Consider the following 12,474-nt stretch of genomic DNA (forward strand, 5'->3'; position numbering starts at 1 on the left):
CCTATCATCCCAAGATCACAGAATCCTTATATTTCCTTACTTCCTAACTTCTGCCTTTTATTCCCCCAAACCTAATTTTCAGGCCTCTTGAAAAGCGTCACGTTCCCTTGCCAGATATTACTATATAGTTCTTCCACTCCTATGGAATTCTATCTACAAGAATTCCCTACATAACTTTTCTTCCCATTTGTCCACATCTGAGAGAGATGATTTCAAGGCTTCAAAAGAGATGCTTCTTTCACAATTCACAAAAAAGAGCACAAATACTGTTCTCCTTTTGCCTACTCTCCCAAAGAGGTCCTGTGCCTAATCCTCCTCACCATTGGCACTGCATGTTTCCTGCATGTGGATCTTCAAGTAATGCCTCTTGCTTACCATCATGATCTCTGAAAGAGGGTTCCGGAGGAATAGAAAAAGCAAGGGTCTTCTGGTTGTGGTGTTATCAAAGACAACACTACACGTTCTTATTACAAGAAAAAATTATTAACTGTATGTGGTGATGAATGTTAGCTAAGCTTATTATGATAATCACTTCACAATATATACATATATCAAATCATTGTGCTATACCTAAAACTAAGAATGTTATATGTCAATTATATCTTAAAAAAAAAAAGATTAATACTACAAAAATACCTTCTGGTCAGTACCAGAAACAGTAAGAACACTTCTATATTCTCAGAAAATCTTCATTCTCTGGGTCTGATTCTTATTATGTCAAGTCACCTGAATGTGAACAGTAGACTTAGACAGCATGCACTAACATAAGGAAATGACAGGACCCTTTGCTAGAATCAAGTCCACACTTGGAATATCTTTTTCCTTTGGAGCTCTTCAAAGCTGCCACACTTCAATTGATTCTTAACTTTCCAATTATTAATACTTAACTTCTAGAAGGGCATTTCTTGCTTCTTTTGGTGTTGTCAGTTTCATAGCTTACTCCCATAGATCCACAATGATACAGAATTGCAGGTATGCAAATTTCTAACAGAGACATGCAGGTAAGTTCTTCAATAAGCCTAGATGACGCAAAATTTATAAGTACTGCCAATCACTATGAGCGCCGCAAGAAAATCCTGAAAAAACTTAGAGCAATTTTAAAACTCCAAACTAAGTGAATAAAATAGCAACTGATACTATTTTTAAAAATTAGAATGTTGTTTTTAAAATGCTTTTTTTAGAATGCCTGTTCAACTAGACTCATTATGAAGAAAGCACTCCACAGTTAAAGTTTTGGAAGTACTGCACATTATATCCTAAACTTTGTTTGGCTATGAAAACCTTTGTGTGTAACATTTTTCAAGAGGATAATTTGTGAGCGTTCTATAGATTAGTAAACTTTATTTCAAATTATATTCTTCTTATTATATTATCTTAAATAATATTAAATCAATACTTATGCTTAGAACTATAACAAAAATAAGTTACAAAAAAACCTATTTATTATAGAAGAGGCATAACTGGATGGACTGTGAGCATATCATATTCCAAAATCCTACTCTGGGAATAGCCTAGTCAAAGATTATGCTCCATAAATCTAATTCTGTGGAAAGTACATGGTAGCAGAAACATATTTTCAAAATGACATGATCAGGATTCAACCTATTATAGTGATGGCAAATATGATTACTTACAAGTCAAGAGTCTCCTAACTGATATATGGCTGCCAGTCTTGCCCATCTTTAATCCATTCTTCTTTAGAATGCTACCAGCTATTTTTCTAAAAGAAATGATGACATTTCCCATTCTTCAAACCTTTCCATACTTCAAAACCTTTCCATAGCTCCCAAGTGCTTCAAAAAGGGAAAATTCAAAATTCTTTTTTTTTTTTTTTTTTTTTTTGCGGTACACAGGCCTCTCACTGCTGTGGCCTCTCCCGTTGTGGAGCACAGGCTCCGGACACGCAAGCTCAGCGGCCATGGCTCACGGGCCTAGACGCTCTGCGGCATGTGGGATCTTCCCGGACCGGGGCATGAACCCGTGTCCCTTGCATTGGCAGGCGGACTCTCAACCACTGCGCCACCAGGGAAGCCCCAAAATTCTTAATGCTGCACATCTGGTTCCAGTTTACCTTTCCAAACTCTTCTGCCACTTCCACACCACCTGCCCAGCTCTAGCTACACAAGGCAGTCATTATTCACGGGTATCTGTTTCGTGCTTCTTTGCCTCTGCAATTGTCGTTCCCCTGTCTTTTCACCATTTGTTAAATTACTACTCATCTTTTAACACCCAACCCAAATGACTTTTCACATTGGCAATAATATAACATACTTTTCGAAAATTCATTTCACTCTTCATTTCAGCAAAGTCACCATTGTATTTAATTACAGAATAGCAATTTTTTTCATCTATAAAGACCTGAATACTATTGACTTTGATTAGTTTATTTGTAGTGAATATCCTAAAACTAACTGCTCTCTCCTAGATTCAATTCTTAGATTCAATCCCTTAGATGCTGAATGAATACCAAATACGTCCTAGACACGGTCTTGTTCTTAAGACTGGGACTAACACCTTTTCTACAGCTAGATGCATATGCAATAGGATGTTAAGTGGGATTTTTCCTCTTGTTCCAAACTTGTGGCTAAGATCTAAAGCTGAGGATAATTAAGTAGCCCCTCTTCTAGCTTTAAGGAGCCAAGAGTAGTTGGTACCAGCTTCTCCTCTCAGGGCTTACTGAGAGTTTCATTTTTTTGAACCAATACTGTAATCAATATTCTAACACCTTTCCCTCAATGTAAATCTAAAAAGGCTAAAAAGAAAGGTGGGTTATTGGAATTTCAGGGAAACATAGAGTTTATGAAAAGAGGATATTCCCTCCCCTCTTACAGGAAAACGGCAGTGTCATCACTGAATCCAGAAGGTAAGAATCAAGGTTTGAGTTCATCTAAAAGAAAGGGAGACTGGTATTTCATTCCATTTGGTTGTCTGTATAGGCAAAAGACTTACTGATTTGCAACTCTGTTATATGCACAGGGGAAAAGAGAAGTGGGGAAAGAGTGTGGTGGGAAGAGTCAGATAGAGAGGTAGGCAAGACTTACCCACCTTGAGTTCTTGGGAACCAAGAGGAATGAAAAATGTAACCTTCCCCCCAGTGTGCTTGTAGGCCCTAGAACTGGCCATGGGAGGTAGATCTGATTGGGTAAAGTGTTGAGGCAAAAAAAAGACATACATATCAGAGTCACACGGTATGAATGCCATCCGTCAGGTTTAGCCAGAAGGTGTAACCAAAGCAAGGGACTGCCAATGCCTATAGCCTTCTGCTCACTGTCAGCAAGGTCAATTGGAGATACCACTTATCTTCATTAAGCCTATTGACAATGAGCTTGAATAGTAGTGCTGAACAACCAAGAAGACTGTCACCTCAATACTGGCATATCACATAGAATTCTGCCTCTCCTATATCACTCCTCTCAGTTTCAACACCAGAGGAAGAAACAGCACAAGAAAGAGAGTGGGCAGGGACTTCCTTGGTGGTGCAGTGGTTAAGAATCTGCCTGCCAAGGCAGGGGACACAGGTTCGAGCCCTGGTCCTGGAAGATCCCACATGCCATGGAGCAACTAAGCCTGTGCGCCACAACTACTGAGCCTGCGCTCTAGAGCCCGCGAGCCACAACTACTGAACCTGCGCTCTGGAGCCTGCGAGCCACAACTACTGAGCCCATGTGCCACAACTACTGAAGCCTGCATGCCTAGAGCCCGTACTCTGCAACAAAGACAAGCCACCACAATGAGAGGCCCGTGCACTGCAACAAAGAGTAGTCCCCACTCGCCACAACTTGAGAAAGCCCAAGCGCAGCAACGAAGACCCAACGCAGCCAAAATATAAATAAATAAATAAAAAAATTTAAAAGAACAAAAACAAAAAAACCAACTCTTGGAGCCAGGTAGGTTCTGCAATTTAGAAATTAAAAAAAAAAAAAAAAAGGAAAGAAAGAGGGAGGGCAGAAGTGTGTGACAAAAAGAACCTACTCACTCACCCCCAAAGTTTTCAGCCCCAGATTAAGGTCTAGTCTATCCTGGAAGAAAGTGATGAGTACTGATTAAGCCTGTGGCTGATGTTATAATATGAAGATATAATATGAAGAGAACTAAGTCTTAAATACTGGACTAAGACTAGAGCATTTAAAAATTATGGAATAGTCACAAGATGCTGTTAAGGTAGTTGATATCCAGTAGGAAAGGGGATTTTGACAAGGTAGAGTTGGAAGGCAATTACTAGATAAAAAGCAAAACTGACTGACATTTACAGCCTAGCAAATTGACATCCTTAATGAACTGGTTACACACAGATGGATAGTCTTTGCAATTAGTTTCCATATATATTGGTGTTCCATCTCTCCATTCTTTTTTTTGTATGAAATCCTGGTATGAGATCTATTATACTATTATTATTTAAGTCTAGAACCAGTCCATCAATTTGCTCACTACTACTTGCAGCACTGTCTAAAAAATGCTGAGTAGATAACAGTCATACTTCTACGTCTAGGAAGACACCATCAAAGTCACAGATAGGAATGGGCAAATAAGCATTTCTAATGATGGAGGATGCTAAAAACAGTAATAGGTTTCTATGTAATAAAGGAAGAGACTGATGAGAACAAAGCTCACTGAGCAGAAATTTATTTGATACCTCAATGCTTTCAGTGTTCACCTTTCAATGATCCAACCAAAGAAGAAATCCACAAAGAGGCTTATTTGACAAAGAGGAAAAACCAGTATATTATAAATGGACATTGTTCAACTGCATGACACAGAGGAAAGAAAATAAAGGTTCTAAAGAAAGAGAGCAAGAGAAAAGCAAGTGAAGGTTGATCAGGAAGTGGGACCTGAATTGGGGCTGCACATGGAGGGTAGACAGGCATGGATGATAGACAGAGCAGAACAACTCCTGGATGGATGAGAGACAATAATGTAAAGTGGCTGTGACACATTGCAATATTAATACATACCGAGACTGAATTGCGGGTAATGCTCATAAATCTAACTGCAATTAGTACAGGTTTCTGGATTAGGAAGGACATGAAAAGGAAAGCAGAAGGTTAGAATGTACATGTCATTGCCCCATTAAAGAGGTTTAATCTTTCAATGGAATGAATATATCTGTCTTCTGCAGCATCAGCAAAAAAGCACAGCTTGTCTACCTGCTTTGAAAAGTAGCTTTAGAGTAAAAGGTCTCTTCCTGTCTTCCCTGGATGGGCACTGCTAACTTGGGCCTCTCAGAACTGAGTTCATAAAAATTCATAGTACAGAAAGGGTTTCTTTTTTTTTTTTTTTTTTTTTTTGCGATACGCGGGCCTCTCACTGTTGTGGCCTCTCCCGTTGTGGAGCACAGGCTCTGGACGCGCAGGCCATGGCTCACGGGCCCAGCCACTCCGCGGCATGTGGGATCTTCCCAGACCGGGGCACGCACCCATGTCCCCTGCATTGGCAGGCAGACTCTCAAGCACTACGCCACCAGGGAAGCCCAGGGTTTCACTTTTAAATGGGGTTTCTGTTTTCATTTCCTGGAGAAAAGATTCAGAATGTGTTCTGTGATGAGCTTTATTTAATACCTTTACCGACTGGAGAAATTCTGTGTTTATGTTTGTTTTTAGAGAACACCCTTCATTAACTTAATCTACAGACATTTGTTGTGCACTTGTCCTGTGCCAGGCAGTTTAACAGTAAAGGAAGAAACGGAGTTACTTTAATGCTAACCTGAGTATAAACTACCAAGCAGAGAGGAGGTATTGCTGGGCCTCTGCAAAAACATGGGCACAATGATGGGGAAGCCTGCTCTTTAGAGATTTCCTGGGGATCTGATTGGGTGTTCACTAATACAATTTTGTTTTACAATTCAGGGGAAGGGTAGTAAATGGGCAATAATTAAACTTTAATGCAGCAATAGGTTTCCAGTTATCTAGACCCTATTGATTATTGGTCAGTGTGAAATGGAGTTGTTTATATATAGGTCACCAGTTACAAAGGAAGATATTAAACAGACAAATGGGCAAATGGAAGAAATAAATTATCATTTTTGTAAGGCTTTTTTCAAAACCTAGCAATAAGCCCTCAAAGAAATATTTATTTGATAATAGTAGACTCATAGTGGAGTTCTATATCCTATGACTCACATTCTTGCAAGTGATTAAGTTCTCTACATCCCAGAACTATTGGTGGGACCACCAAAAGTGACATGGTTGAGGTTGGGAACAGACGGTGGAAGAAAGTAGACTCAAAAGTTAGGGTGGGTTACATTTTCAGAGAAAGGACAGGAAAAGAAAACAGGGCAAATTATTAAACCACCAACATTTTACCCAAATACTTGATTTTTAAAATTCTTCAGAGTTAACTGTATCCTGTGTATATAACTAAAGACAGCTCAAAGAACAAACATGAGGCATACATTGTACCCTGAGATAAGGTGACTTTTTTTTTTCACTTGTTCCATGTGAAAAAGATTCAGAGAATAATCTCTCTCTACACATCATAATGTGTACTTAAAATCTGAGGAAGGCTCCCATTTCCCCCTGTGATTCCATGTCCTGCATCTTACCATTGATCTACGAATCAGTGACAGCCTGGTCTTTGCCTTATTCTCAGCAAATTCCAGGCTACTGATGTCTTTGAGACGAGCCTTGTATTTATTCATTTGTTCCACAACAATCAGCTCCACACAGCTGAAACAGGAAAAGAGAAAACTGTTAAGTGCTGAAGTCAATCAAATAAATTGTAGCACCCACAGACTATTTTTCAGCTAAGTGTGGTAGATAGTTGGAGGATAAAAGAAAAATCAACATCCCTTATTTTATGAGCTCAGAGACAGGGTTTATAATGGTGGTTCACAACTTTGGCTGCACTTTAGTATCCATCTGAGAAGCAGTTATAAGTCCCAATGCCTAGGCCACACCCCCGACCAATTAAATCACTCTCTGGGAATGGGACACAAACACTAGGCTTTTTTGAGGAAAGCTCCTTTTGCAGAAAAGGTTAAGAATCACCACTCTAGAAGGAAATCAGAGGTCCATGAAAAAAGGGCAAGGTGAAATACAGGAATATTGAAGTATTAAGACCAAAGGGATTCAGAGCCATAAGACTACAGTTAGACTAGATTACAGGAAAACACAAAGTATATGTAATTTGGTAAAATGGTATTTTAAAATACATTTGGAAACTATAATCATTCCTAAAGAAAAGCCAAATTTAAAAAATAAGGCCCTTCAAAACAAATGATGATTAGTTGAACAGAACCTAAAGGAATTTTTCATCTTCAGCATAAAAAAGCCCAGTGGCACCTAGCAATCTTATTAAAAACATATGAACTTAAAAAAAAAAAATCATTTGCTAGGGGAATTCCCTGGCGGTCCAGTGGTTAGGACTCTGCACTTCCACTGCAGGGGGCCCGGGTTCGATCCCTGGTCAGGGAATTAAGATCCCTGCAAGACACGCAGCATGGTCAAAAAAAAGAAAAAGAAAAAAAAAAAGAAATCATTCACTATGTTTGATATCTGTATAAAGTGACTACACTGACTCAGAAGTCCCTGGGGTCTTGCAGAGGTGATGGTGACTGGCCTTACGTGGTAGTCTTACTGATGTCCTGCACACTTTGTAGTGGGTCGATGGTGTCAGGGCAGCGGAGAATGCAGGGTGCAAATACAATGGCCAAAGCATTAGCAGACATTCGATTAGTGTCTTCCTGTAGAGCAATCCTAAGAGACAAAAAAACCAAGTGAAACTAGGATGAAAAAGGAAAATTGCAGGGAGGTAGGCAGAAGAGATGAGAGAAAGAAGATCAATGACATCAACTGCATAGTACTGGCAAGATATTCCTATCAGTTGAAGGAAGATACTGCAGACTTTTCCCAAAGCTGTTCCTTTGCCTATCAAGGAAAAATTTGTGACTCACTGCCCCAGGTCACCGTTACTAGATGAACATGTCTACAGAATGTAGACACTTTAAGGCATTTTCAAACAGTCATATAAGATACTTATCCAAAGAGAAAGATGGCTTTCTTCCCAACTATTGCTAATATTTACACTCAGAAGAAGAGAGACTACCCCTGAATTCTCTTTGGTCAGTCAATTCCTGAGCTCCGTCTGAACCCTCCTCCTATGAATTAGGTTATGTCAACAGACACACAGCCTTTCTAGCTCAGGAGTTAGATAACAGGCTAGGCTACACAGTGCCACCATGAGACTGAGGTGTTACATGGCTCAAATAGGGCAGAGAAGCACCTGCCATGCAATCTAACTCAGCTGAGGATTTCTGCTCCAAGGAACCATAACCACCTGTTTGAGGCATTGACTTTATCAACAGGAAAAAAAAGATCTGTCAGTTTTTCATACGAAGAAGCTCTTCATTTATTTAAAAGAATCCAAGAGAAACTGTTAAGTGTTCCTTTGTTTCTTGAAGTTACCTGACTAGATGAAAGATGAGGCGTTCCAGTGTATTGAGATGAGTTCGGGAGAGCTGGTCAATCACAGAGTATACACCACGGATTGTCTCTTTCCTCTCCTGAAGGCCTGAAAGCAGTAAGAGCAGCAAATAAGAATGAATATCCTCTCTTATACATTACATATTCCTTCTGGACAGACACTAGGTAGCAAGGGAGACTGGCTCTAGAGTTGATTTTTAGGAGTTTTAGCTATACCTGTATAGCAGAAGAAACACTCACAGTTACCACTAATCTCCCTTTGCTTGAGTTCTATACTCTCTAAGCAGTCTCATGAGTTTTAATCTATAGCCCAGTAATTCTTGATTATAGCAAGGGGCAAGAGATGCCCTAGCTTTTCAGGCATTTTGTGGCAAACCAATTCCCCATTAATCAATTGTTATATAAGTTATAAATCAGTCTTATGGGAATTGAGGAGTCAGGCCTCAGGGCCTAAACACTTCTAGGTAGGCCTTAATCAATATCCTACACATCTGTAGCACTGAAAAACTAAACCAACATGTTAGGCATGGCTTAAAATAGATAGCCGACTTTACACTGAGTTCTCGCCTAGATTCACAATTTAAATGAACATAAATCTCCTATTTAATTTTTAAATTTGTTTATAACCTTAGTCTTTCAATCTCTTTGTAAGAAGCAACTAGGTGACCTGCTCAGAAAGTTTTTAGGACACTGACCTTTTAATGAGTTTCTAAAAAAGTTAACATTTGAATAGGTGAGAGTTCACTGGCAGTTTTGTACTGACTGTATTACTTTTGTATCTATATGAACTAAACCAACTGAGAGGATGGCTAAATAATCTAATATGAAGATGGCATTCCTTTCCCAAGTGCAGGCCTTCCCTGAACCCAGGAAGCCTGTGCTTACCCATAGCTCGAAGAAATTCCTCATAGAGTTCAAAGGTCATGAGTGGATTGGGCAAATCACGAAGCCATTGTTTGAATACACTTGCAATGACATGTATGTTATAGTCATCTAGGTTTACATTCTCAGCATCTATTCAGAGACAAGAGTTAGATAAGAAAGCCAAAACATGCAGAGAGTCAAATAATTCACTTTAGAAATTATCATGACCGGAAAATGCCTTCATGTTCTTAATCAAACTATCTTCTACAATCTAATTCCATGCTTTGGAACAGTGCTCCTACTGTGGTAAAGGAACAGTTGTTGTTTGTTGGTTGTTTTTCAAATGTCATGGACTGATAGATGTGTAAAATAAAAGATCACAAGTTTTCATGCCAAGGCACTGTTAAATTGCTATAAATGTTTCTAAATGCTTTTTCTCAATTTCTGTACTTCTCTCGTGGATTGGTCTGTGAACGATACTTCTAGTAGTGATGCTTCAGATGACAAACATAAAAAAGGCCCAAAGGACAGTTTCTAAAAGTCAGACTGATTTTAAGTCATTCTCAGAGATGAAATGACAGTGATAATTGAGCTTAGGAAATGTGACGAAAATCTTTACTCTGCTTCACTTATAAACTCCCTAGGGTTATACATGAGATGATTGGGATGATATAGGATGAATGATGCTTGTGGGTAGATTCTTGGTGACACAGAGACAAACTTTGCACCTATATGTGATTCAAAAAGATCTATTCCTGGGAATTCCCTAGTGGTCCAGTGGTTAGAACTCCGTGCTTTCACTGCCGAGGGCCCAGGCTCAATCCCTGGACGGGGAACTAAGATCCCACAAGCCGCACAGTGTGACAAAAAAAAAAAAAAAAAAAAAAAATCTATTCCTTTCCAATAGTGGTGAAGAGTAGAAGTTGAACATAATGCCAAAGCCAAACCTCTGCATACATTCCAGGACTGAGGCTAGAGCTCTACACAGATACATGTTCAGTTCACTACTTATCCATTTAAATAACTATGTCATCAATGTAGGAAGGCAAGAGTATGCATCAGAAAGAGCACCACTTGGAGTCAGAATAACAGAGACTAACAGGCAATAGTTTAGATTATGGGTTAAATGCCAGCTTTGCCACTTATTGGCGGTGAGTCTTTGGGCAAGATCCTCTGTAAGCCTCAGTTTCTTCATCTGTAAACAGGGATAATAATCACTGTTTGGGAAGATTAGTACAAAGATCTGTTGTGAAAATTAATACAAAAACATCAGCACAGTGCCCTGCATCTCATCAACAGCTCATTATTCAATTTCCCTGAACCTAAATTTTCTTCTTTGTAAATTAAAGACATGATCTTACCAGACTGTTAAAAAAAGATTAAATGAGATCTGTCTGAAGTACCTAATAATGCCTGTACAAATGATATGCAATGTATGTTTGCTGAATTGACCACATAAAAACAAAGACTCTTTTGAAAGCTACAAATGATAAAACAAGCACCACAGAAAAGACCACACTCTTCTGGCTGCAAGAAAATGATCAACATGTAATGAAAACTAAGAGCATAAGATGACCTATTTAAATAAAATTATTTGGTCTTGATTTAGAGGGCACTATCTTACCTGTATCTAGACCTTGTCGAAGCTCCTTGATTTTATTAGTTGAACCAGACTTTCGGTAAATACCTTCTGTGTATAATCCATGCATTTCAATGTAGTTTATGAGTTTTTCCACCACCAAAGGAACAGTTCGGTCTTCACTGGTCAAACGGGATAATTCAACCCCAAACTGTCGAGATGATAGCTCTGGATCATACTAAATGGAAAATAATTTTTGTTTCTAAATACATTCAAACATTGTTAAATATGTTTATCCAATTCTTTAAGAGTAACTACTTTTTATTTTCCTCCAGTTTCACAAGCATAATTATGAGGGTTGGGAGGAAAGGGAATTATGATAAATGCTGAGAGTATAAATATATGAGCTGTTAGTTTCAATCTTCTTCCACTAGGAATCCTCCCGACCCCTGCCAAATAATGGGGCAGAATGGAGGCAGTGGCAACAGATTACTGTTTCCCTTTCTGTTAAAAAAATCCCCTCATGTAAAGATGGGATGTGGGCAAAGGAGAAAGGGGATAGACTTTGTATGTTAAACATTCCCCAAGTACCATTTGAAAATCTGTTGATTTAAAATGAATTAGTTGTCACTAATTTCTGAAGCATAAGAATGCTTCGGTGTTTATGTAAACTTTAGGGAAGTTTAACTGACTATTGATGTCATAGCTAAAGGCAGAGGCATATATTGTCACTATATGAATTAGGTTATTTCATATTTGCAACTAGATTATAGCTGGGAATAGGAATATCACCTTTCTATCTCAGAGGGTTATTGTAAAAATTAAGTTACAGGTGAACATACAAAGCACAGTATCTGGTATATGGCAAATGCTTAATAAATTGCTAAAAGAAATAAAATAATGTTTGCTGCAATAATTAAAACAAAATAAACTTTAGCCAATCTTCTTCCTATTACTATGACACACACATGCACACGTATAACCTATTTATTTAAATGTTATGGCTACCCCTAGGGCATTGGGAATGTTAATAGTAAGACTTGTGAAAGCAAAAAAATAAAATACTTGAAGGTATTAAACAAAAACTTCAAAATAGTTTTATTTGAAACCAACTAATCTAAAGCAAACATGCTAAAAATTTCTATTTCTTGAAATTAAGGGAAAAATTAATTTTACTATTCTCAACTGAGAAAAAGTGAACTCTGAGTTCTTACTGTAAAATCAATATATGTTTTTAGTTATTTTCTTTTTTTCTTCTGTGGGAAGGGGTGGCAGGGTGTCTTTAGTTATTTTCTGTCTGAAGTAATTTCCTTGTATATTTTAAATAAAGTTTTATTGAAGTATGACACATATATAGAAAAGTATATAAATTGTTAAGTGTACAGCTTGACAGACTTAGACAAAGTGAATGCACACTTCTTACCAGAACCCAAATCAAGAAATAGAATATAACCAGCAGTTATCTCCCTCTCAAGACCCTCCCAACTACTATGCATTTCACCTTTCACAAATAACCAGTATCTGTATTTCTATCACTATAAATTAGTCTTAACTGCTTTTGAACATTATATCAATGGTAACATACAATATGCATTCCATGAGGTGAGTTTCATT

General features: G+C 38.2%; 1 protein-coding gene across 2 annotated transcripts in view; it reads right to left on the bottom strand.

Annotated features, from left to right (window-relative positions):
• Positions 1-12,474, bottom strand: part of MYO9A (myosin IXA) — a gene marked incomplete at its 5' end in the record, with an annotated part of 231,895 nt that overhangs the window by 20,633 nt on the left and 198,788 nt on the right. Inside the window, 6 exons of one of the 2 annotated variants that reach the window (XM_079698961.1) lie at positions 4,953-5,006; positions 6,539-6,662; positions 7,560-7,691; positions 8,400-8,505; positions 9,303-9,431; positions 10,906-11,098. In XM_079698961.1, coding sequence (XP_079555087.1) covers positions 4,953-5,006; positions 6,539-6,662; positions 7,560-7,691; positions 8,400-8,505; positions 9,303-9,431; positions 10,906-11,098 — 738 coding nt within the window. The remainder of the gene's footprint in view (positions 1-4,952; positions 5,007-6,538; positions 6,663-7,559; positions 7,692-8,399; positions 8,506-9,302; positions 9,432-10,905; positions 11,099-12,474) is intronic. The other variant, XM_079698962.1, reaches the window with a different exon arrangement.

The sequence above is a fragment of the Hyperoodon ampullatus genome (genome assembly GCF_949752795.1).
Source record: "Hyperoodon ampullatus genome assembly, chromosome: 3".
In the NCBI taxonomy this organism is placed as follows: domain Eukaryota; kingdom Metazoa; phylum Chordata; class Mammalia; order Artiodactyla; family Ziphiidae; genus Hyperoodon; species Hyperoodon ampullatus.